The sequence below is a fragment of the Vipera ursinii genome (genome assembly GCF_947247035.1).
Source record: "Vipera ursinii genome assembly, chromosome: 6".
Classification (NCBI taxonomy): domain Eukaryota; kingdom Metazoa; phylum Chordata; class Lepidosauria; order Squamata; family Viperidae; genus Vipera; species Vipera ursinii.
This window is the reverse complement of record NC_139515.1, coordinates 8,782,481-8,809,176: the sequence shown is the minus strand read 5'-3', so window position 1 is coordinate 8,809,176 and position 26,696 is coordinate 8,782,481. Positions and strand designations below refer to the sequence as shown.

General features: G+C 46.7%; 1 protein-coding gene across 1 annotated transcript; it reads right to left on the bottom strand.

Moving 5' to 3' along the window:
• Positions 1-718: 718 nt before the first annotated feature.
• Positions 719-26,614, bottom strand: SEC61A2 (SEC61 translocon subunit alpha 2). Its single transcript, XM_083366312.1, is given in 13 exon segments — positions 719-2,062; positions 2,064-2,213; positions 3,147-3,223; positions 3,364-3,555; positions 4,622-4,819; positions 6,172-6,332; positions 10,895-11,048; positions 14,262-14,371; positions 15,598-15,729; positions 16,762-16,840; positions 19,350-19,415; positions 20,928-20,995; positions 26,467-26,614. Coding segments are annotated over 13 exon segments (1,428 nt in total). The 5' UTR covers positions 26,474-26,614; the 3' UTR covers positions 719-2,028.
• Positions 26,615-26,696: the final 82 nt, after the last annotated feature.

The following is a 26,696-nucleotide window of genomic DNA, read 5'->3' as shown; positions in this document are numbered from 1 at the left end:
CAAGAGGCAGAACTTCCAGAGCTTTGGAGAGCTGCAGGTCGTCAGAGGCTGCCCGTAATCTTCTCCCTGCTTCTAGCAAGGAATTCTGGGAGTTGAAGTCCACAAGTTTTTTTTTAAAAAGTTGCCAGGTTTGAGAAACCCTGGTGTGGTGGGCAATGAGTGGGTCCAAGGCTGAAGTCTTCTTCAGCCATGGAAGTTCTCAGGAGGACTTTGAGCCCGTCCCTTTCCCAGCCCAGCCTACCTCACAGGATTGCTCACTGGAGGAAAACTGGAAGAAGGGGCGGTGTGTACAGGTAGTCCTTGACTTATGACCGCAATTGAGCCCAACGTTTCTGTCGCTAAGCTCCGCCCTGTTTTACGACCTGCCTTGCCACGGTTGCTGAGTGAATCACTGCAGTTGATAAGTTAGTAAGTCGATCTGGCCTCCCCGTTGACTTTGCTCAACAGAAGGCTGCCAAAGGGGATCCTCACATGACCCCGGGAGGCTGCGACCGTCGTAAATATGAACTAATTGCCAAGTGCCCACATTTTCATCATCCGGCTCTGGGGAACGTTACAACAGCGTGTGAAAAATGGTCCCTTTTTCCAGTGCCGGTGTAACTTTGGTCACTAAACACACCGTAGTTAAGTCGAGGACTATCTGTACACACCGCGTTTTACCTCAGGAGTGATGAGGGCAGCCATCTTGTGTAAAAAAAGAAAAGAAAAGCAGCAAGGATGAGCTTTTAATTAAATAACTTTTAATGTCTATAATGTTTTACACGGGCTACGTTGCCACAAAGAAGCTCGACCAAGGCTCAAGTTTCTTATCAGCCCAAACCATTCCCCCTTGAAGACCAACAATTTTGCTTGGCTGTGGGTTTTGTTTTAATTTACTTTGGAAAGGGCAGACGTGAGGGCCAAGTTTCAAGCAGCTCAGGGCCTTTCTTCCCTGCTTTCTCCCCCCCACACTCCCAAGTCTGAAAAGATACCCCAGGCCGGGGTTAGGCAACCTTGGCTCTTTTATGACTCGTGGACTTCAACTCCCAGAATTCCTGAGCCAGCCATGGCTCAGCTTGGAAACCTCTCCCTTTCCCCTCAGCATGGCTGGCTCAGGAATTCTGGGAGTTGAAGTCTATGAGTCATAAAAGAGCCAAGGTTGCCTACCCCTGGTCTAGGCCTAGGCCGCTTTATGACTCGTGGACTTCAACTCCCAGAATTCCTGAGCTAGCCACGCTGAGGGGAAAGGGAGAGGTTTCCAAACTGAGCCACGCTGGCTCAGGAATTCTGGGAGTTGAAGTCCACGAGTCATAAAAGAGCCAAGGTTGCCTAACCCTGCCCCAGGCTCACAGCGTGACGGTCTCCAAGGGGCTGGCCCAAACCTGAAGCCCCCCTTCATCCATGTTCTACCATCCCTCGCGTTTCGGTGGAAGCAAAGTCACAAATGTGACGGTGGACAGGATCTCCTGCCTTGGTCTTAAGTTCTGAGTCTGGGGGCTGAGAGGCCTGCTTCAAAGAGGGCCTTAAGGTGCAAGGGAGGGAGGACGTGTGCGTGCGTGCGTTTGTTTTCTTGGAATATATAAAAGTAAATTCATGTAAAATATAGATTTCAAGGAACAAAGGGACATACGCTTTTGAAATGAGCTGAAGTGTTGCCATCTGGAGCCACCCGCAACTCTTCGCAACGGGCGCCAGATGTGCGTAGGGATCTTGAATCCCACCACGGGGTGTGCAAAAGTGTAACAAAATGGGCGCCCAACCATTCCTTCACTCGAGGCTTGGAGGAGAGACGGGTTTTCCAACGTTATAGCGCCACACCAGAGAGAGAGATTTTTGGATTTTCTTTTTTAAACCAAGACAATGTAAACTTTGATTCTTTTACAGGCAGCCGGTTCCGAAGCTGCGCACAAGCCCATTGTGAGCAAATGGGGCGACAGAGCACTTGTTTCAAATGGAGGTGAATTTTTTTTTTTTAAATGGCATTATTGGATTCAGGTGACGTCAAAGGAGGTCTCCCCCCTTCTCACAAGCCAGGCGATACCGGCCCGTTTAGAAAAACAAAGCACCCACGCCTCCAACTTCCCTGTTCTTTGACAAAGATCTCGAAGTATTGATAAATAATGGTGACCGCAAGCAGAATGCCGGTGCCGGAGCCGATGGCGCCAAGGAAATCAGCCAGGACCGACAGAGCGCCGATACACAAACCTCCGAAGGCAGCTGCCGTCGGGATGTACCTAAATGGAAAAGAGAAACAAAATCTGCTTTAATTCAAATCTACTCACGTTTGTGTCATTGTGCCTAGTGCTAGAAGGGAGGAGGAGTACCGTGGGGTCCTTGGTGCTCTCTGAGCTTGGTGGGTTTCTTGCAGACATTTCATGACCCAACTAGGTAACATCATCAGTGTTAGAAGGGAGTTGGCTTTGTGGAGAGGAGGAGGAGGAGGACCGTGGGGTTCTTGGTGCTCTCTGAGCTTGGTGACTGCCTTGCAGACGTTTCATTACCCAACTAGGTGACATCATCAGTGCTAGAAGGGGGTGGAGGTGGTGGTGGTGGACTGTGGGGTTCTTGGTGCTCTCTGAGCTTGGTGGGTTTCTTGCAGACATTTCATGACCCAACTAGGTAACATCATCAGTATTAGAAGGGAGTTGGGTTTGTGGAGAGGAGGAGGTGGAGGACTGTGGGGTCCTTGGTGCTCTCTGAGCTTGGTGACTGCCTTGCAGACGTTTCATTACCCAACTAGGTGACATCATCAGTGCTAGAAGGGTGTGGAGGTGGTGGTGGTAGACTGTGGGGTTCTTGGTGCTCTCTGAGCTTGGTGGGTTTCTTGCAGACATTTCATGACCCAACTAGGTAACATCATCAGTGTTAGAAGGGAGTTGGGTTTGTGGAGAGGAGGAGGTGGAGGACTGTGGGGTCCTTGGTGCTCTCTGAGCTTGGTGAATGTCTTGCAGACGTTTCATTACCCAACTAGGTGACATCATCAGTGCTAGAAGGGAGAGGGGTTTGCAGGAAAAGAGGAAGAGGAAGAGGAGGCAGCGGCGAAGGTGGTGATAATATCATCAGTGCTAGATGTTACCTAGTTTGGGTCATGAAACGTCTGCAAGAAAACAAGCCAGCTCAGAGAGCACCGAAGGCCCCTCAAGTTGAAATATTTCGGATCTCCTTACCGGTTTAATTCATGAACCATGGATGTATCTCGGTGGCCTCTCATTACCATCTGCTGCTCTTTCAGTTGCTTGGCGACCTACAAAAATACCCAGGTGTCAAATGGATGCCAGGCTTGGCGTTCACAAGGGAGAATCCGGGGACCCAGGTGCCAGAGAGTGTAGAAGGGATGCGGGCAGGGGGAGGGAGAAAGAGAGAGGGAGACAGAAAACCACCTACGTCTTTTGCAGACGATCCGGATACTTCAATCCACGTTTTCGAGAAAAAGGCACAAGAGCCCAGCATAAATATAATGTACACAATCACGTGGACCGGATCCTCGAAGATGGCCCCCATGGATTCCGGCGGGGAGAGGTAATAGCAGAGACCCCCGACCGGATAGGAGCGCGCTGGGCCACCCCCGCTAACGTCCTAGAACGGAGGAAATGAAAACGTGAGGACCCCTCTCTTTGCAGACCCCCAAAGTAAAACGCTGCGACTTTGAAGGCGATACAGGTAAGTCCTCGACTTAGGACCGCCACGGAGCCCAAACTTTACGCCGCTAAGCGAGGCGCTTGTTAAGTGATGTTTGCCCCATTTTACGACCCCTTTTGCCGTGGTCGTTTTGAACCAATGCCATCGTTCAGCGAACCACGCGGTCGGTAAGTGGATCCGGGTTCCTCCATTGACGTTTGCTTGTCAGGAGGTCCCAAAAGGGGATCACGTGGATACTGTGACCGCCATAAATGTGAGTCAGTTACTAAAAGCCCAAATCCGGATCACGTGACCACGGGGATGCTGCAATGGTCGTGTGAAAACCGGTCCTAAGTCCACTTTTTTCTGTGTAACTGTTATAACTTCGAACGGCCACTGAACGAACCGTTGTAAGTTGAGGACTACCGTTTTTATTTGTCTTCCAGCTCATAGTGGCAGGGAGTCATTGGCTGGGTCCACACCTCACCCAGCCAACCTTGGCGTGGCTCGCTTTTTCCATTTGGCAATTTTGCCTCACTTTTAACTTTCTAACTTTAGTCAATAAACAGCATTCCAGTATATATTTTATTACAGATAATCCTCGACCGTTTGTTTAGCGACCGTTCAAAGTTACGGCAGACCTGGAAAAAAAAGAAGAAGTGACTTATGACCATTTTCCACACTTGTGACCGCGGCAGCACCCCCAGGGTCATGTGATCAAAATTTGGACGCTTGGCCACTGACTCGTATTTATAACGGTCGCAGTGTCCCAGGATCATGTGATTCCCCTCTTGGGACCTTCTGACAAGCAAAAGTCAGTGGGGGGAAGCCAGACTCACTTAACAACCGTGCTGCTAACCTAAAAACCTGCAGCGATCCACTTAACCACCGTGGCAAGAAAGGTGGTAAAATGGGGGAAATCCTCACTTAACAACTGTCTCCCTCAACCAACATAAATCTTGGGTTCAACTGTGGTCGTACGTCGAGGACTGCCTGTGTGGTAGAGGAAGAGCTGGATACTTACCGCCCATTGCCCAAGCAGGTTGACTAAAAAGTTGCCGCTGAACCGCACGGACAACATCTGGGAAATGACGTAGAGGTTGGAGACTAAAGCGGACTGAAGGATGATGGGGATGTTGGACGTATAAAAGAGCTTGATGGGGTAGCTGCTGTACTGCCCCCGGTAGCGAGCAGACTTGATCGGGAGATCCACTCGGAATCCCTGCGGGGAGAGGAGCAAAGGTGACCGCCGGCTGGCAAAGTGGACCCCTCCCTCTTCCAAAGCTGCAGAAGCTGAGGTGGTCTTCAGGACTTGGGACCCGTTTGCTTGTTCTCCTGTTACCGTTAAGCGGGACGGAGCACGGATGGTCCCGCAACTAAGCTGCAAACTTTTACCATCAAATGTAAGAACTAGAATCAAAGGGGGGAAAAAAAAACCAAAACACTGAAATCTTGAGTAGCTTTTCTCTTTCCCCAGCCAGCTACCATTCCCTCCTGAGGATCCAGGCAACTTAAGATTTCAGATGACCAATTTCTCCAGAGACCTTCCAGCTTCTTTTGGCTTCGTCCTATCTATATGCTCTCTAAGGAAGAGAGATCTCGTTGACTTTTTCCTCCCACCTGCCAGTTTGACCATGAACTAGAAAGGCAACTAAGTCAGCACACATCCAAAGCTGCTGCTTCTCCCATCTTGATGCAATATTCTGTTACTCAAAGAAACCCCAAGCACATTTTGTGCAAAGGACCGCAGCTTAGTTCTGACAAAGGTGAAATAGTGACAGAAGGAAATATCTAGAGCTCAGGGTCGAACTGTGGGGTCCTCTCAGCTTGCTGGTTTTCAAGCACTGCCTTTGAAGTGGTGCATGGCCCATTCATGGTCTCTACGCTACAGTGCAAAAATAAAAAAAGCTTGCTTCTAACTGGTGTTGCTCAGCTTAAACCTGAGTGATTCTTTCGAAGACAAGTTACAATCCATCTCATGCTTAATGTTAAAATATGTAAGTGCCTCAAAAAACTGCAGTGAATATTCAGAGGCTTGATCATCTGGAAAGAGTATTACGTGGGAGCGCTTCAATTTTATCTTTGCTAGAATATCTGAAGATATCATGAATTAAAGGAGGAAAGATTGGCTTGTTAAAAAAAAAAAGAAAGCTTGGTGGTTTTCTTGCAGAGATTTCACTGACCGAACTAAGTAACATCATCAGTGCTAAAAAAAGGAGGAGGGAGGAGGAGGAGGAGGAGGATTTTCTTGCAGACATTTCACTACCCAACTAGGCGACATCATCAGTGCTAGCACCAAGCTCAGAAAACACCAAGCACTCCACAAAGCTAAAACTAGAAAGAATTTTCGAATTAGAAAAATCAGAATTAGAAAGAAACCGATTTATAGCCAGGAGTGTGAATTTGGGATCGCTCTTCCTAAAGGTGACCCCTCATTTCCACATCCGAGAAAATCTAAAGGGCATTCTCTGATTTTAGGCCGGCTGAAACTTTTCACTGCATTTCCTCTGGTTGTATAAAACACCAGTCTCTTCAGCCCCCCCCCCCACACACACAGGTGCAGACGTCCCTTACCTGAAAGTATATGACTACAGCAAACACAAACACAGTTGCGATCAGATTCATCAGATTGGGCAAGTTCTGGCGGTAAAAGGCTTCCCGCAGAGCACGGACTTTGTCGGTTCGCGTGGCCAAGAGGTGGAACAAGGCAATGACGGCGCCCTCAAATTCCGTACCTAGATGGACCCAAAACCACAAAACCAGGTCACTTTGGCATATGAGGGACAACAATTTTGGCGTAGGAGCACCGCGAAAGCAGCCGAACGGAACTCATGCAGGAGTCAAAGAAAAGGAGGAATTACAGGCAGTCCTCGACTTACAGCAGTTCACTTAATGACCGAAGTTACCACGGCACTGAAAGAAGTGACTTATGACTGTTTTTCACGCTTACGACCATTGCGGCATCCCCAGGGTCATGTGATCAACATTTGGACCCTTGGCAACTGATTCACATTTATGACGGTCGCAGTGTCCCGAGATCCCCTTTTGCGACCTTCCAACCGGCAAAGTCAATGGAGGAAGCCGGATTCGCTTAATAACTGGGCCACTAACTTAACAACTACAATGATTCGCTTAACGGTGGTGGCAAGAAAAGTTGCAAAACGGGGGCAAAACTCACCTAACAACTGTTTCGCTTAGCAACAGAAACGTGGTCGTAAGTCGAGGACTTGCCTGTAACAGGGTGCTGCAATTATTCAATGATACGAACGTGGTAGGCTTAAAACGAATTGTGCTAAGGTCTTACCCCAGGGGTAGGCAAAACCTGGCTCTTTTATGACCCGTGGACTTCAACCCCCAGAATTCCTGAGCCAGCATGGCTCAGCTTGGAAACCTCTCCTTTTCCCCTCAGCGTGGCTGGCTCAGGAATTCTGGGAGTTGATGTCCACGAGTCATAAAGCGGCCTAGGCCTAAGCCAGGGGTAGGCAACCTTGGCTCTTTTAGGACTCGTGGACTTCAACTCCCAGAACTCCTGAGCCAGCCACGCTGAGGGGAAAAGGAGAGGTTTCCAAGCTGAACCATGCTGGCTCAGGAATTCTGGGAGTTGAAGTCCACGGGTCATAAAAGAGCCAAGGTTGCCTAGCCCTGTCTTACACAAACTCTCTTTTTCCGAGACTTATCAAGCAAAGTTCCGTGCAAGCCAAACACTCACGAGGCTGGACATGCATGCACTCTCTCCCAGGACATAGGACAAATAATCACGACGAGCACCGAGGTACAGAAAAGGGTGTCAAGACAGAGTCTCAGGAATATTTCATGGGGGAGGCCCTAACTCCATCCCCAATTCCTCAGCCTCATCAAGAGGAGACCTCTAATCAACAGGAAGGGCTCCCTCCCCTTCAGCAGAGTGATGGTTTACTTGGAGAATGGTCTATATGGGAATATAGTTGAGTGACGGGGCAACGGGCAGAGAAAGGACATCTCAGCTCTCAGAAGGAACAGGGGTGTAGAAGGGAACAACCCTGGTTCCCTGGAGAATAAAAGTGAGGGGGGGGGGAAAAGAGATGTTAGGTGCTTTGAGATTTCCAAGATTTAAGAGTCCAACGAGTGCAGAGAAGAGCAAAAATAAATAAATAAAAATGATTAGGGGACTGGAGGCTAAAAGAACGATGAACCGTTGCGGAAATTGGCTATGGCTAATCTAGAGAAACGAAGGACTAGGGGGGACATGATAGCAGCATTCCAGTATCTAAAAGGTTGCCACAGAGAAGAGGGCAGGGGGGGGGACGGTCAACCTAGTCTCCATAGCACCTGAAGGCAGGACAAGAAGCAAGGGATGAAGATCATTAAAGAGAGAAGCAACCTCGAACTAAAAAAAAAAAAAAGAAATTTCCTGATAGTGAGAACAGTTAATCAGTGGAACGGCTTGCCTTCAGAAGTTGTGGGTGCTCCAACGCTGGAGGCTTTTGAGAAGAGATTGGAGAGCCATTTGTCTGATAAGGTCTCCTGCTTGAACAGAGGGTTGGACTAGAAGACCTCCAAAGTCCCTTCCAACTCTTGTTGTTCTATAAACCCTGATCAGTTAGTTGGTGGAATGGCTTGTCTCCAGAAGTTGTGGGTGCTCCATCACTGGAGGAAATGTCTATGGAGATCCTCAGCCACCCAGGTCATGGTTGTCCCGAAGGTGCTTTTTCAAGAGGCAACTGGACTTTCTTGTTTTTCTTTGAAGACGTTGCGCTTCTTCAGCTTCTTGGATGAGAAACTAGACGTCTTTCAAAGGAAAACAAGAAATTTCAGTTGCCTCTTGAAAAAGCTCCATCGCTGGAGGTTTTCAAAAAGAGACTGGACAACCATTTTTCTGAAATGGTATAGGTCTGGGGTAGGGGCAACCTTGGCTCTTTTATGACTTGTGGACTTCAACTCCCAGAATTCCTGAGCCAGCCACGCTGAGGGAAAAGGGAGAGGTTTCCAAGCTGAGCCGTGCTGGCTGAGGAATTCTGGGAGTTGAAGTCCACGAGTCATAAAAGAGCCAAGGTTGCCTACACCAGGCCTAGGCCTAGCCCGCTTTATGACTTGTGGACTCCCAGAATTCCTGAGCCAGCCACGCTGAGGGAAAAGGGAGGGGTTTCCAAGCTGAGCCGTGCTGGCTGAGGAATTCTGGGAGTTGAAGTCCACGAGTCATAAAAGAGCCAAGGTTGCCTTCCCCTGGTATAGAGTCTCCTGCTGAAGCAGGGGGCTGGACTAGAAGTCCTCTAAGGTCCCTTCCAACTCTGTTGTTTTGTTCTGTCCAGACTTGTAAGACTGTGCAATACAGTACAACACACATAGTGTTAATACTCAGGGTTCTGGTTTCTTATCTGGACTACCTTGAATGGCTGGCAATAGTCCTAGAACATTGGACATAATAAAACGAAGGATGCCTTCGTTCTGTCAACAAGCGCAACGACAAAAGTGCACTGGCTCTCAGAAGTCTCGGAAACAAAATACACGAAGAGAAACGAACAAGGAGGCAGAAAAAAAAATGTGCTGCACAGAAGACGCAACGACAGGAAATGTATCATAAATGAGAGAAAGAGAAACTCACTCAGAGAGAGGAAGGAGCCTTAGAATTTGGACAAGCTTATCCTGACGTTTGTAAGGTAGCTACTGAAATCAAGATGACCGATCTAGGCCCAATTAGCACCAGGTCCGCAGCTCCAGATTTTGAAAATAATCCTGATTTTGGGGCCCAATGCTTCAGCTACCTTAAATAAAGCCAACATTTCTATACAAGCAGTCTTCAACTTACAACAGTCCATTTTAGCGACTGTTCAAAGTCACTACGTCACTGAAAAAAGTGACTTATGACCATTTTGTGTGTGTGGCATATTCACGGTCATGTGATCAAAATTTGGACGCTTGACAACTCGTATTTATGACGGTTGCAGGGTCCTGGGGTCACGTGATTCCCCCTTTTGCGACCTTCTGACCAGCAAAATCAATGGGGGAAGCCGGATTCGTTTAACAACCGTGTTACTAACTTAACAACTGCAGGGATTCACTTAACAATGGTGGCAAGAAAGGTCGTAAAATGGGGCAAATCTCACTTAGCAATAAATATTTTGGGCTCAGTTGTGGTCGTAAGTTGAGGGCTGCCTGTATGGTGAAGATTACGGACATGCTTCGGATCCACCATCTGAGACGATTCATCTACAGAAGGTTTTTGGCGATTGTGATGGCTGTTGAAGCAGTTATTGTCCACCGTGCCACGGTGTTTCCTTCTGGGATGACAGCAACATGACAAAGAGACTGACAAGATAAATTAAGGGGCATTTCCAGATTTCCTATCTGGATTCTTCAGGATTCTAGTGTGTGTGACATGATTTAAGGTTTCCAAAATTTTTGTGTTCACGCCATCCTTAAGTGTTTCAGTAAGAGGTTTTTTTCATGACACCCCTAAGTTTGTATTTTGTGCAGTGTCTGACAGATGTTGAGTATCGTGTGTTATCTGGTGGTACCCTGGGATATCCCAGTTTGGGAAGTTTCTGGAATAGGGAAAGCTCCTACACCCAAATCCACCTCGCCACCTTCTGCCCAGGTACAAAGTAAAGATGGTCGACGTGTTCTCCAGATCCCTGTCTTTTTTCCCCCAACACACAGTGATCTAGACCAGGTTTTTCAAACTTTTCCAGGCTGTGGACCTTGTTTGAGGAAAAACAAAAAGTCCTGGCATTCCTGATTCGAGAGACAAAACTTTAGTGATAGAAAATGAGTTGTGTCTGAGTGATCCCTGGTGGGATTTTTTTTTTTTTGACCTTAGCTTCTCATGGAACCCTCTTGAGTTCTGCTGGAAGTGTTGGATCCTCTGGAACAGTTTGTAGGGTCCTCTAGAAAGCAGTTTGAGGAGTCCTCTAGAAGACGATTTGTAGAGTCCTCCCAAAGCAGTTTGTAGCGTTCTCTAGAACCATTTGTAGGGTCCTCTAGAACACGGATTGTAGGGCCCTCTAAATGGTTTGTAGAGTCCCCTAGAACACACTCTGTAAGGGTCCTCTAGAACAGTTTGTAGGGTCCTCTAAAGACACTTTGTTGAGTCCCCTAGAACAGAGTTTGTAGGGTCCTCTGGAACACAGGGTAGGGTCCTCTAAACGCAGTTTGTCGAGTCCCCTAGAACGGAGTTTGTAGGGTCCTCTAGAAAACAGTTTGAAAAACCCGATCTAGGGCTGCCTCTCCTGTCTGATTCTAGGCCACGGCTGCTCTCCACCAAGAGGCTGACGAAGCATGCAACCGATCAAGACATCAGCTGTGAGAAATGGTACTATACCTCTGCCAGTGTTAATGGTAGTAGGGCTAAAAGCCTTCCAAACAATGGTTTCACAGATGTTGGTGGCAATGAAGAGGGAAATGCCGGATCCCAAACCATAGCCTTTTTGCAGAAGCTCATCAAGCAGCAGGACTATCAAGCCAGCAACAAACAACTGTGGGGGGGAATTCCAAGAGGTCCATAACTCTGCGCTCGAACCCCGCCTCCCCTCGTACTTTGCTCAGAAGTGAAGCATACTCGCCGTCTGTGCTGCAGAGGCTGGGGGCTTTGCTTGCCTTGCTAACTTTTTTTTTTGGGGGGGAGGGGTAGCTACCGGTACCAAAATCCTGTGGATGCCAATAGCCCAGGGGTGGGGAACCTTGGCTCTTTTATGACTTGAGGACTTCAACTCCCAGAATTCCTGAGCCAGCCATAGCCCTTAGCTGGGCTAAGAACTGAGAAAAGTCAAATCTTGACTTGAATACTTTACTTGGCCAAGTGAGATTGGACACAGACAAGGAATTTGCCTCTTGGCTTATAGCAGGGGTCTTCAAACTTGGCCCTTTGATGACTTGTGGACTTCAACTCCCAGAATTCCTCAGCCAGCGTTGCTGGCTGAGGAATTCTGGGAATTGAAGTCCACAAGTCACCAAAGGGCCAAGTTTGAAGACTCCTGTTCTAACTGGATGGAGTTTTTGCTTTTGTGGAAAAGAAAAAAAGTGGTTCATTGATATTGCAGCACCAGGCAATGCACGAATGGAAGAGAAACAGCTACAAAAAACAAATATATATATATATATCATGGATTAGAGGACCTACAACAGGGGTCTTCAAACTTGGCCCTTTGATGACTTGTGGACGCTGGCTGAGGAATTCTGGGAGTTGAAGTCCACAAGTCATCAAAGGGCCACGTTTGAAGACCCCTGGCTTGTAGCAATAGTCACAGGTTAGCAATAGGGACAGGTCTGATGTTGTTTTTCTAAGGTTATTTATTTTACCGTCTCCCGTCTTTTCTCTATCTCCCATCTAAGCACTAGTCAGATCTGCTTGGCTTCTGAGAACAGAGCATATCAGCCAGCAGGCCAGATATTGATAGTCAGATCAATTCTGAAAAGGTGATTCTGAAAACCAACTTTTCTTAATTCTGGCAGTTCCTTGGAAAAAAATTTTTTTGGGGGTGGGTGGGGCGGGGTGGGGGTGGCAAAACAACTTGTTAACTATCTCTCTTTTCTAAGCGCTTTTGTTTTGGGTGGAGATCTAATCCTATTTCTTCAGTAGCACATAACAAATCGTAAATTATAGCAGAGAGAATAATTTCAAGCTACTCTTAAGGATTCCCGTAACACATTCGCCATAAACAAAATTCTGATGCGTTTCTAGGTTGAGTGAATATATATTCAAAGGTTAGGTTACTTAAAAACAATTTTTATGCCACTGGTCTTTCAGCTGATGCCTTCCTTACAAGTGACTTCATAACATTTAATTTTGTATGGCCCGCGGGAGAAAACCCAATTCATTCATTCAAAAGAACAACACGGTCCTTCCGTCGTTATACTGCAAATGACAAATTGGCAACCGTTTTTCAGAGAAGATTCAGGCACAGAGGTAAAACTGAGCAACTGTGTTAAATCAAATTCGAATTCAGGAAACATGACGCATATTTGAAGATGATCTGATAAACTGGCTTGCCTAGAAAGTATTTTGCGGAGCAACTGAAGGAGGAAAAAAAAAATCATTCACCTGCCTTTAATAGGGCGAGCAAAGCCTTCGCCTAAATGTCAACCTTCCTCACTTCCTTCACTCTCACCAACAAGGTCACATTTGATTTGGGTATTTCATTATTTTAAGGATTAAAAGGTTAAGATCGAGCATCCCAAAACTTCTTTTATCAAGAAATTCAGAAAAGTAGAAACGTTAAGAGTGGAGGGAGACACACGACACCTTGGTTGGGTAGGAGAACTCGACCGAGTTGAAACTTTTTTTTTCTACTTTGAAACGTGACTGGCTAGAGAAGAACAGACAATTTAAGAATGGTGCCATCCGGAGTTTGGGATATACAGGTAGTCCTTGACTTACAACAGTCTGTTTAGTGACCGTTTAGAGCAGCGGTTTTCAAACTGGGGCCTTTTATGACTGGCGGACTTCAACTCCCAGAATTCCTCAGCCAGGTGTGCTGGCTGAGGAATTCTGGGAGTTGAAGTCCGCCAGTCATAAAAGGGCCAAGTTTGAAGACCCCTGGTTTAGAGTTACAAAAGCACCCAAAAAAAGTGACTTGACCATTTTTCACACTTTACGACCGTTGCAGCATCCCCATGGTCACGTGACCAAAACTCAAAGAGGCTTGGCAACTGACTCATATTTATGACGGTCGCAGTGTCCCAGGGTCACGTGATCCCCTTTTGCGACCTTCTGACAAGCAAAGGCAATGAGGAAGCTAGATTTATTTAACGACCTTGTTACTAACCTAACAGCAGCAGTGATTCACTTAACAACGGTAGCAAGAAAGGTCATAAAATGGGACACTTAACAAGTGTTTCGCTTAGCAACAGAAATTCTGGGCTCAATTGTGGTTGTAAGTCGAGGACTGCCTGTATTCAGTTCTTGCCTAAGCGACTGTAAATAAGACGGAATCAATTTGGTGTTTTGATCGGCAAGGAAAGGGCAGAATTGTCCAGCGTTTGACATTGCACCATCTTGTTCAGATTTCTTCTGGAAGACGAGAGGCTTCCTGAGGAGATTTTAGTTGCAGGGGTCTTCAAACTAGGCCCTTTGATGACTTGTGGACTTCAACTCCCAGAATTCCTCAGCCAGAGTGCCTGGCTGAGGAATTCTGGGAGTTGAAGTCCACAAGTCATCAAAGGGCCTCATTTGGAGACCCCTGTTTTAGTGGAACATGGGAAATTACAGGAGGCCGTTATAGCTTATCTTCGCCCGTCACCCACACTGACAGAGAAGGTGTCCATCGCTGCATGAAACGACTTGAACTCATCGCGAAGAAAACAGAAGAACCCACAACGGCTTAGTTTCACTGAAGCTTTTTGCCATGAAGGAATGTCTCCAACCTTTGGCAACTTTACGACTTGTGGACTTCAACTCAGCCATGCTGGCTGAGGAATTCTGGGAGTTGAAGTCCACAAGTCGTAAAGTTGCCAAGGTTGGAGACCCCTGCCCTAAAGGATCAACAAGCCCTCAAAAAAATAGTTAAGCCTTCCATACAGAGAAGCGTGGTAGGCCTTGCAATATGTATCTGTCGCTTTCAAACTGTCTGATCTGCCACATATGGCATTAAATCCTCCCGGCCTCCTCATCCCACATAGGCATTGGAAGCTGCGCAAACAAGGGCCAGCAATGAAAAAATTAGAGCTATTTATGTTATTTAAGAACATACCTGGATTATAATCAGAAGACAGATCCCCGCCCCCATCTCGGAAGGATCCCCGTACATCCCCGTCATGACATATACGATAGCCTGCCCAATAGTAATAATCATTCCGAACACTGAAACAAGACAACAAACAATCATGTACACATAGAAGAGAATATCTGTAGCTCAAGGTTGGTCTGTGTAGAGTCCTTGGTGCTCTCTGAGCTTGGTGGTTTCCTTGCAGATGTTTCATGACCCAACTAGGGAACATCATCAGTGCTAGAAGGGAGTGGGGTTTGTGGAGTAAAGGAGGAGAAAGGGATGAGGTGGCGGTGGTGGTGGAGGAGGAGGTCCTTGGTGCTAAGTTTGGTGGGTTTCTTGCAGACATTTCATGACCCAACTAGGTAAATTCATGAGTGCTAGAAAGGAATGGAGTTTGCAGAGGAGAAGGAAGATAATTGTGCGATCCATGGTGGTTTTCGTGCAGACATTTTATCACCCAACTAGGTAAAATCATCAGTTCTAGAAGGGAGGGGGACTTGTGGAGTGGAGGAGGGGGAGGAAGAAGAGGGGGAGAAGGATGTCCTTGGTCCTCTCTGAGCTTGGTGGTTTTCTTTGCAGATGTTTCAAGACCCAACTAGGTAACATCATCAGTGCTAGAAGAGAATGGGGTTTGCAGAGTGGAGCAGGAGGAGGAGGTGGTGGTGGATGGTAAGGTTCTTAGTGATCTCTTAGTAGCCTTGGTGGAGCAGTGGGCTAATGCCTCCTTAAGTAACACCAGCTGCCTGCAATTAGTGCAGGTTCGAGTCCCACCAGGCTCAAGGTTGACTCAGCCTTCCATCCTTCCGAGGTAGGTAAAATGAGGACCCAGATTGTTGGGGGCAATTAAGCTGACTTTGTAATAATGCCGCTTGGGGTGTGTGTGTGTGAAAGCCCTAACAAGCAGGCATATAACATAGAATGAAGGCTACTGCTAAGCTTGTAAGCCGCCCTGAGTCTTCGGAGAAGGGCGGGATATAAATGGAATTAAAATAAAAATAAATAAAAAAAACCTCTCAGCTTGGTGTTTTCGTGCAGACCTCTCATGACCCAACTAGGTAACGTCTTCAGTGCTAGAAAGGAGTGGTGTTATATTGTATATAAACAGAGAGCAAACCCTTCTCCCTTCTAGCACTGAAGACGTCACACAGTTGGATCGTGAAACGTCTGCAAGGAAACCACCCAGCTCAGAGAGCACCAATCACACGCCCACCCCCACCCCTTGCTAAAACCATGCAGGCGTAAGCAGTTAACTGCTACATTTCCCAAGGGGGGGCAAAAAAAGTGAAAGTTCTATTAAGGAACTGAAATTAATGCTCACACTTCTGAGCACCATTGAACAGGGCCCGGTCTTTCGGCGTATCGCCCACTTCAATGATTTTGGCTCCAGCCAGGAGTTGCATAATGAGGCCCGAAGTCACAATAGGGGAGATACCCAACTCCATTAAAGTGCCTGGAGAAGTAGAATGGAAGGAAGACCAAGAAGAAGAAAACAGATCTTTAACAGCGGTGTTCTGTGTGGAAAAATTCTTAATCGTGTCCTGAAACATCCCAAGGGGCCAATTCATCGTCTCGCTTTCCAATGATGCTGTTTCTACACCGGTGTTTCTCAACCTTGGGGATGTTAAGAGGTGTGGACTTCAACTCCCAGAATTCTCCAGGCTGGGGAATTCTGGGAATTGAAGTCCACACCTCTCAACGTTGCCAAGGTTCAGACAACACTGCTCTAGACTTCGGTTCTCCTTGCTCAAGACACACATTCATGGTTACTAGACTTTAAAGATCAAATTCCATGTATTTACAACAATTTTGGGGTAACTACGGTATGCATTTTCACACAGTCGCCATTTTTATTACCAAGCATCACCTTTTGTGAGCTGCAGGTCATTTTACTTGATGCCTAGAATGGCTTGGCCAGCTTAAACGGGAACGAGGCCGAGAGGGGAAGACAGATGGGTGGGACAGCCTGTGAGTACCTTATCAATGATTGATTGCAAATTGTAAAAACAAAACAAAAAAACCCCCGGCTGCATTTGTTGAGACCTTCTGACATGACTTGAAACCTTGCGAGGTGCGTGTTCCGGGCCATTCCAAAAGGTCTCAACCAACATGGAGACCTACAGCACAGGTGGCGGTTTACCTCTGCAACGTTGGAATGTTGTTTTCTGAATCGTAAAGTGTTAATTCTTATTTTTAGGCTCCACGCTACGCTTCCTGATTGTTTACTGTTTTGTGGAAGCTGCTCAGAGCCTCAGCAATGGGACAAGCTACAAATGCTAGTAATTAAATTTTTAAGTATGGCCCTTGGCTGAAAAATTTTGCCCTCCCATAACCTCAAATCGAAGGCAGGCACCAATACACTGGAGAACCGAAGGGCAAATGAGCGTTTCCCTCCCCCCCCCCCAGAGATCTAAGCTAGTTTCCTATCATATTTGGTAGGCAAAGGAGACGGTGGCAGATGAGAACAGGAGTGAAGCCCACCAACCTCTGTTCGAGGCCAGGATGACTCTCATCCAGTAGAAGGGATCTGCCGAGTCCGAGGACATTATTCCGAATAACGGTATCTACAAGAGCCGTAACAATATTAAGCATGAATAAAAACAGAAGACAAAAGGTAATTTTTCAGAAAGGTGCATACAAATACGGAATCATTTCAGACAAAAGAAGTCCACACAATTTCTGATGGAGACTGTTTAAGGGTGTGTAAGTCAGTCCTTTGCGCCAAAGGAGCCCAGAATTTCAGTCGTAATTCGTCTTTGGCGTCCTTAAGGACTACCTGAATTGACCATACATGCACTCCCTTGAAGAGTCTCCATCAAAAATTGCAGACTCAATTTTACAACCGCTTTCAACAGCAGCGTCTACGCAAATCACAGTGGTTAAGCAAACCGGGTGGTGGTTAAAACGGGTACGTTCTTCCCAGTGGGCATTTTTTGCTGGCAATCGTAATTTTGAACTGTCATTAAGCAACTGGATATATCTGTATTTTATTTACTTCCATGGTTCATGCGGTATCTGGCAACTGCTCAAAGACATGAGTGTTTGACATGCTATAATGTAGTAAGAACCTCCAGAACAGAGGTTCCAAAACGCTCTGAGATTTTTTTAAAGCCCTACATTATTTTTAAATCAATGCCATAATCCTTCATACTGTTGACCCGGACATAGGGGACAGTAGCAATCGTGAATACGTGCACATGGCCCCCGCTATCTCTGGCCACTTGCAGAACCATGAATGCAAGGTCATAACAGGACAGCAAAGGAAACACCCAACATCCTAACCCACCGGGAACATATGGTGTCTTGGGGGAAACACCCAAAAGGGAACATTTTTAGCTACTTCTGCTTTCTCTCTTCTTATTTACAATGTACCAGACTTAAAGGGCGAAGACTTTATCTTATGTGTGTCAGCTTTGCTGGGTGAATTGCTTATGTAATCAAAGAAGGTATAAAAATAAGGCTTTTCTGATATTTGGGGCTTTTCCTCTCTTTTAGAGAAGCCCGCCTTTGTTCAGCTGAATAAAAATGTAAAGCTTGAAGGCAACCTCTGGTTTCCTGTATTTTTTATCAAGCAAAACCTCAGAACCTGCACATCAATACATCATAATGTCTTTTTTTTTTAAGTTAGCGTTCATTACGAAGATTGTCAACAATGCCCAAATATCTGGAAGAGTCAGCGTCTCTTTCAGCTCACCAAAGTTAATGTGAATATTGCATTATGAGCCAGAGTTATGATTTCATTATTGAAAAACGTCTATATGCAATAAACTGTGCTAGCATTTCAGTGCGGCTTGCAAAAATGCAGGCAGTCCTCGAATTATGACCACAACTGAGCCCAATTTTTTTTTCCAGTTGCCAAGTGGGACATTTGTTAAGTGAGTTTTGCTAACTTTTACGACTTTTCTTGCCACGGCGGTGAAGCGAATCACAGCGCTTGTTAAATTAGTAACACGGCTGTTAAGAGGATCTGGCCTCCCCATTCGAGTTTGCTGGTCAGAAAGTCGCAAAAGGGGATCACGTGACCCTGGGACACTGCAGCCGTCGTAAATATGAGTCAGTTGCCAAGTGTATGAATGTTGACCACAGGGATGCTGTAACGGTTATAAGGGCGAAAAACAGTCACAAATCAACTGTTTCAGCGATGTCGTAACTTCAAAGGGTCACTAAATGGATGGTTGTAAGTCGAGGACTACCTGCACGTCAACAGCAGCAAGCAGGAGACTCGGCCTAAACCATTTCAGACAAGGGATCGTCCAGTCTCTTGGAAACCTCCAGTGGTGGAGCTTTTTCAAGAGGCAACTGGACTTTCTTGTTTTCCCTCTGAAGATGTTTCGCTTCTCATCCAGTCAGAGCTGAAGAAGCTTCTTGGATGAGGAGCGAAACGTCTTCAGAGAAAAACAAAGACGGTCTAGTTGCCTCTTGGAAAAGCACCAACAGCAGAGAAGAAATACAAAATGCAAAAACTAACAGGACGTTCTTAATCTTAACGCACTTAGGCCTCCCTAAATTGGAAGAAGACGGGATGTGTCTTTCGACGTGAGGCCCAACTTCTTTTACCTTAAAAACAGCAGAAAGAACTATTATTTAAGGTCAAAGGGCTTCTGTAGCAGAATCTACAATCCTAAGGTAAAGGTAAAGGTTCCCCCGCACATGCGTGCTAGTCGTTTCCGACTCTAGGGGCCGGTGCTCATCTCCGTTTCAAAGCCAAAGAGCCAGCGCTTGTCTGAGGACGTCTCTGTGGTCATGTGGCCGGCATGACTAGACGCCAAAGGCGCACGGAACGCTGTTACCTTCCCACCGTAGTGGTCCCTATTTTTCTACTTGCATTTTTACATGCTTTCGAACTGCTAGGTTGGCAGAAGCTGGGACGAGTAACAGGCACTCACTCTGTTACGCGGCACTCGGGATTCGACCCGCCAAACTGCCGACTTCTGATCAACAGGCTCAGCGTCCTAACCCACTGAGCCGCCACGTCCCTCTACAATCCTACCGATTACCTAAAAGCATCGGTGGGCTGCTCTCACAGAAGGTGAACAAATAAAGAAGCTTGCCAGTAATGAAGTCAGTTCTTACCTGGCAGCATACTAAAAAAATGAAGAGGGTGATAGCTGTCCATAAAACCTTCTCTCTAAACTGAATCTGTAAAGCACAACGAACAAAACCACGTTAACCAACAGAGAATGTTTAGGAGAGCAAGATTAAAAAAACAACAACCCATAACCCAATATTATAATATTAATAAAATAAACTTGTACTTAATTATATGGAATTATCAGATACAGCAGAGCTCTCCAACCTTTCCAGGCTCGCAGCCCAGAGGGGAGAGCAGCTTCCAAATTACTGCATGTGCACGCACGCACATCGGGCCACGCCCACTGGTGCAGCACTATTGGCTGTTTGTGCATGTGCCATGCTCTGCACCGGCTAGCACCTGATAGCACCCACGTGCTAGTGACCCATTCACGCATGTGCAAATGGGATGCGCACCCTCCGTGCTAGCAGCCCTTCACGCATGCGTAAATGGGCCCCCCACACACCCCTGCGGGCTAGTGGCCTGTTCGTGCATGCGCAAACGGGGCGTGCACGCTCATCACGCGCTAGCGTTCCCGCTTGCACTCATGCGCAAACAGGGCCATGGGCACTAGGGCGAGTGTGTGTGGGGCAATGCATGCGTGCGTGCCCTGGCCAGATATTTCTGTGGCCTGCTGGCCAAGAGCCCATGGCTCAGTACCGGGCCGCAGCCCATAGGTTGGGGACCCCTGAGATACAGTATAGAGAACAAGTAGGTTCAAAGAGTAAGACCTTTCATTACCCAACTAGGTACCATCATCAGTGCTAGAAGAGAATGGGTTTTGCTCTCACTTGGGCTTGCTCATCCCTTCTGCACTGATGACCGTACCTTAGTTTGGTAATGAAACAAACGCCTGCAAGAATACAAGTTCAGAGAACGCCAAGGATTTCAAAAGAAAATATTAAGAGCTTCCCAATCTTGCTGCTGGTTAAGTCTTCAGTCTATTTCCATGCATGACTAAAGGGAACTACTTCGTCCAGGGGGTCGTAATGGAGGCTTATTGAAATCCGATGCACACAGACTCAGAAATAAGTCCCAGCCAAATCAGCAGAATTTGCTTTCAGAGATAAACACAATGTACCTAAACGTCCATAATCTCATTTTGATCTCTGAAAATTGCAAATACTACGCAAATTTCCCCGTGTCTCCTTTTTCACAAACTGATTTCCTAGAACAGGGGTAGGCCACCTTGGCTCTTTTATGACTCGTGGACTTCAACTCCCAGAATTCCTGAGCCAGCACGGCTCAGTTTGGAAACCTCTCCCTTTCCCCTCAGCCTGGCTGGCTCAGGAATTCTGGGAGTTGAAGTCCACAAGTCATAAAGCGGCCTAGGCTTAGGCCAGGCGTAGGCCACCTTGGCTCTTTTATAACTCGTGGACTTCAAATCCCAGAATTCCTGAGCCAGCCACGCTGAGGGGAAAGGGAGAGGTTTCCAAGCTGAGCCGTGCTGGCTCAGGAATTCTGGGAGTTGAAGTCCACGAGTCACAAAAGAGCCAAAGTTGCCTACCCCTGGCCTAGAACTTTAGGCTTAAAATGCCTTCCCGTGAAAGTGGCAGGAGCAGAAACAAAAAGGCACTTACTTTCCTTTCAGGCTTCTGGATTTCGGGCAAAACAGCACAGAAGGGCTTAATGAGTTCCAGAAATTTGACTGTTAAAGAAACAAAGACATACAAGCAACTTTACAGCGATAATAAAAAAATGAGAATAAAAGTATCGAACCTTAACTCCCTACTAATATTTATCTCGTTTTAACATCTAAGGCACGGAACAGGGCTGCGTCAATTTGGGACATGATTTGGAAGAACGGTTTTAGATCTCACAGATAGTCCTCAACGTGCGACCACAACGGAGCCCCAAATGTCTGTTGCTAAGCAAGGCAGTTGTTAAGATAGTTTTACTTCATTTTATGACCCTTCTTGCCACGGCTGTTAAGTGAACCACTGCAATTGTTAAGGTAGTCACACGGTTGTGGCTTCCCCCATTGACTTTGCTTGCCAGAAGGTCGCAAAAGGGGATCACGTGACCCCGGGACACACCGCAACCGTCATACATGCCAATTGCAAAGCCTACAAGTCTTGATCACGTGACCGTGGGGATGCTGCAGTGATCATGTGTCATAACTCACTTTTTCCAGTGCCACTGTAACTTTGAACAGTCACTAAACATGTGGTTATAAGTTGAGGACCACTTGTAGACAGAACCCCTATTATTCACTAAATCATCTCCAACATTTTCAAGCTTCTCAGCCTGACACAAAAAGAAGATGCGAAGATGTGATTAATATAGGTAGTCCTCAACGTATGACCACAATTGAGCCCCAAATTAATGTTGCTGAGCGAGAAATTTGTTAAGTGAGTTTTGTGCCATTTTATGACCTTTCTTGCCATAGTTGTTAAGCGAATCACTAGGGCTGTTAAGGTAGTAACACGGTTGTTAAGTGAATTTGGCTTCCCGCTTGATTTTGCTTGTCAGGAGGACACACTACCCTGATATCAACTGGGAGACAAACTGCACCAAGTGGAAGATCAAACAGATTCCTGACAAACCTAGCAGACATCTTTCTCTCCCAAAAAGTAGAGAAGGGAACTAGGGGAGTAGCCACATTGGATTTAATACTCACTAACAGAGATGAAATGATAGTGTCGAAGCCACAGGAACCTTGGGGGGAAGTGATCATGCAATATTGGAATTCAACATTCTGGAAGCACAAGCAATAGAAAACAGCCAAACTAGAGTCTTCGACTTTAAAAGAGCTAATTTCAATAAACTTAGAGAGACCTTGGGAAGAATTCCATGGATGAGAATCCTAAAGGGGAAAACAACTCAAGAAGCTTGGGAAATTTTGAAAAGTGTGATAATAAAGGCCCAGTCTAGCACAATACTAACAAAGAAGAAAAATAACAGCTCTCAAAAGAAACCAGCATGGCTGCATAAAGAATTCTTTGATAAATTGAAAGATAAAAGGACAAGTATAAGAAGTGGAAAGAGGGGCACATAACTAAGGAAGAATATCAGCAAATAGCCTGTGCCTGCAAAGATGAAGTGAGGGAAGCCAAGGCTCAAAATGAACTAAGGTTTGCAACCAAAGTCAAAAATAACAAAAAAAGCTTCTTTCAACATATAAAAAACAAGAAAAAAGTTAAGGAAATGACTGGTCCATTAGTGGTGGAAAATGGCAAGAAGGTGACAAGCAACAGGGAGAAAGCAGAACTATTTAACTCGTTTTTTGCATCTGTCTTTACACAAAGGGAAAAAACAGTCCAACTTACCAAAACCAGTGCCATAAAAAACAGAATAGAAACGCAAGTTAAGATAGGCAAGAAAATGGTAAGTGAGCACCTGTCCAGCCTAGATGAGTTCAAATCACCAGGACCAGATGGATTACACCCCAAAGTTCTGAAGGAACTGGCAGACGTGATCTCAGAACCACTGAACTATATTTTTCAAAGATCCTGGAGCAGTGGGGAACTACCAGAGGACTGGAAGAGAGCTGATGTAGTTCCCATCTTCAAAAAAGGGAAAAAAATAGATCCAGGAAACTACAGACCTATCAGCCTGACCTCAATACCTGGGAAGATTCTGGAAAAGATAATCAAACAACAAATCAGCGAACGCCTTGATGCAAACAAAGTCATCACTAAAAGTCAACATGGGTTTGTCAAAAACAGATCATGCCAGACAAATCTCATTGCATTCTTTGACCAAGTGACAAAATTAGTGGACCAGAGGAATGCTGTAGATATAATTTACTTGGACGTCAGTAAGGCATTTGATGAAGTAGATCACAACCTACTACTTGATAAGATAGAAAAATGTGGGTTAGATAGCATCACCACCAGATGGATTCATAGCTGGTTGACAGGCCGTACTCAGCGTGTGGTCCTCAATGGAACTGCATCTACATGGAAGGAAGTGTGTAGTGGGGTGCCCCAGGGCTCTGTTCTGGGGCCCAGTGATCTTCAACATCTTCATCAACGATTTGGATGAGGGGATAGATGGGGAACTCATCAAATTTGTAAACGACACCAAGCTGGCAGGAATAGCCAATACTCCAGAAGATAGGCTTAAAATACAGGAGGATCTGGACAGACTCGAATACTGGGCCCTATCTAACAAAATGAAATTCAATGGTGAAAAAAGTAAGGTTCTACACTTAGGCAGGAAAAATCAAATGCACAGATATAGTATAGGTGGTACCTTGCTCAATAGTAGTAACTGTGAGAGGGATCTCGGAGTCCTAGTGGACAATCACTTAAATATGAGCCAGCAGTGTGCTGCAGCTGCCAAAAAAGCCAACACAGTGCTAGGCTGCATTAACAGAGGGATAGAATCAAGATCACGTGAAGTACTAATACCACTTTACAATGCCTTGGTAAGGCCACACTTGGAATACTGCATCCAGTTTTGGTCACCATGATGTAAAAAAGATGTCGAGACTCTAGAAAGGGTACAGAGAAGGGCAACAAAGATGATTGGGGGACTGGAGGCTAAAACATATAGGGAACGGTTGCTGGAATTGGATATGTCTAGTTTAACGAAGAGAAGGGTGAGGGGTGACATGATAGCAGTGTTCCAGTATCTCAGGGGCTGCCACAAAGAAGGAGTCAAGCAACCTAGAACTAAGGAGAAACTTCCTGACAAGTTAGAACAATTAACCAGTGGAATAACCTGCCTCCAGAAGCGGTGAATGCTCTAATGCTGGAAGTTTTTAAGAGGAGACTGGACAGCCATTTGCCTGAAATGGTATAGGGTTTCCTGCCTGAGCAGGGGGTTGGACTAGATGACCTCCAAGGTCCCTTCCAACTTATTATTACTATTACTATTGTTCCTCTCACCCAAACAATTACATATAGCTGTATGGATTGTGATTCATGAAAGCTTATGAGCCAAAGTATGTTAGCTATACAGTAAGCAACAAATACTTAAATGCAATCTTATTGTTACGGTTATGAAAAAGCAGTTTTCCTAACCTTATTTCAGCTTTGGGGGAAAATGAAACAAACACAAACTGTTTTCTGTTAAGAATTGTGGGGCCCATCAAAGGCTGGAAATTAACACTCCTAGAATCCATGATTGTTGGTTGCAGTTTATTGTATTATAGTTAAATCCAGAAGACCCCATTTTACCTCCCAGTGCTGAACTGGCCTTCATAGACATGCATTTAACAAGCACCTATTCTCTCCAGATAGATCCTGCAACAAATTCACGTTTAAAAGCAGGTATATTTCCTAAGACCACTGGTGCAAGTACCAATCTGGGCCACCACTCGATTTGCATTTTACAATGAGTTGTGAAATCTATACAAGACACCTGACATATTTCTCACTGACAACAAGTTCTCTCAAACTTGACACCTGGTACAGCCATGTTTACCGTCCCCAGAAACTGAGCCAATGAGAGCGCAGCTTGTACTTCCTTCATATTTTGCATTCCTCTAGGAGCCTAGCAACAGCACAGAAAGCAGCCTAGCAGCCTAACAACGTGCAGGTGTGAGTGGAGGGAAAGGCAAACAAGCAACAAGGTCTATTGCAGGGGTAGGCAACCTTGGCTCTTTTATGACTCGTGGACTTCAACTCCCAGAATTCCTGAGCCAGCCGTGCTGGCTCAGGAATTCTGGGAATTGAAGTCCACGAGTCATAAAAGAGCCAAGGTTGCCTACCCCTGGTCTATTGGGGTTTTGAGAACGGGTTTTTGGAGGCAGTAACCTTTTGGAGGCAGCTACCACAAACAAGAGGGAGTCAAGCTATTCTCCAAAGCACCTGAAAGCAGGACAAGAAGCAACGGATGGAAACTCGTCAAGGAGAGAAGCAACCTAGAACTAAGGAGAAACTTCTTGACAGTCAGAACAATTAACCAGTGGAACAACCTGCCTCCAGAGGTGGTGAATGCTCCAACACTGGAGGTTTTTAAGAAGAGACTGGACAGCCATTTGCCTGAAGTGGTATAAGGTTTCCTGCCTGAGCAGGGGGCTGGACTAGATGACCTCCAAGGTCCCTTCCAAATTATATTATTATTATTATTATTATTATTATTATTATTATTATTATTATTATTATTATTATTATTATCAGGCCTGGGCGGGTTCGTAACAGCACCAATACAGGGGTGACAGTTTAAGTGCATCAGGGAGAGAGGGGAAAGGAAGATGGAAGGGAGGAAGGAATAAAGGAGGGAAGGAAGAAGATTGGAAAGGAGGAGGGTTGGCAAGAGGGAGGAGAAAGGAAGGAGGGAGGGAGGGAAGACTGGAAGGAAGGAAGGAGGAAGGGAGTGAGGAAGAAGGAAGAAAGAAGGTTGTAAATAAGGAAAGAGGGAGGAGAAAGGAAGGAGGGAGGGAGGGAAGATTGCAAGGAAGGAAGGAGGGAGGGAGGGAGGAAGAAGGAAGAAAGAAGATTGTCAATAAGGAAAGAGGGAGGAGAAAGGAAGGAGGGAGGGAGGGAAGATTGCAAGGAAGGAAGGAGGGAGGGAGGGAGGAAGAAGGAAGAAAGAAGATTGTCAATAAGGAAAGAGGGAGGAGAAAGGAAGGAGGGAGGGAGGGAAGATTGCAAGGAAGGAAGGAGGGAGGGAGGGAGGAAGAAGGAAGAAAGAAGATTGTCAATAAGGAAAGAGGGAGGAGAAAGGAAGGAAGTAAAGGAGGGAGGAAGAAGGGAAGGAAGGAAGGTTGGAAAGGAGGGAAGGCAGGGGAGCGACTTCCTTTCCCCCCCAGCCCTCCGGGCCCATGCCAGGGACTTGGGCAACCCCAAATCGTACTTTGGGGAGGGGGGGGGTACCAAGCAGCCCTCCGACGAGGGTGTGTCTTGGGGTGGGTGGGGCAAATATCAGCAACACCCTTGCATGATGCCTGGGGTGGGGGTGCCACTGGGGAGGGAGGGAGGGGGGGCTTCAGCTTTGCAACCGCCTCCCCCCGTAAGCAGCCCCCGGGTCCACCCCTGCAACGTCCCGTGGGTTCGCCCGTCCCACCCCGGAGAGAGCGGGGTCTTGCATGGGTGGGGGTGGGGGGCTCCAGCCGGAAGAGACCCCCCCCTCCTCCAGCTGGGGCCATATCATAAGTAAGAACAACCATAAGGAGAAGGGGGCGACCCGACGCTGCGACCTCCGCCCAGCCCGGTCCCTTCCACTCACTCCCCATGCTGGCGGAGGTCGGAGCCGGCCGGGCTCGGCGCTTTCGGGCGGGCGGGCGGGCGGGCGGGCGGCTGCAGCGGCTCCCCTTCCCCGCCTCCGGCCTCCTCCTCGCCGCTGCGGAGGCTGCCGGCCTCCGCCCACGTGACCAGTGACGTCCTACGCGCCGCGACGAGCAGGGGAGGGTCGCGGCTCTCCGCTCCCGCTAGAGGGCGGCTGGACCGAACCAACGC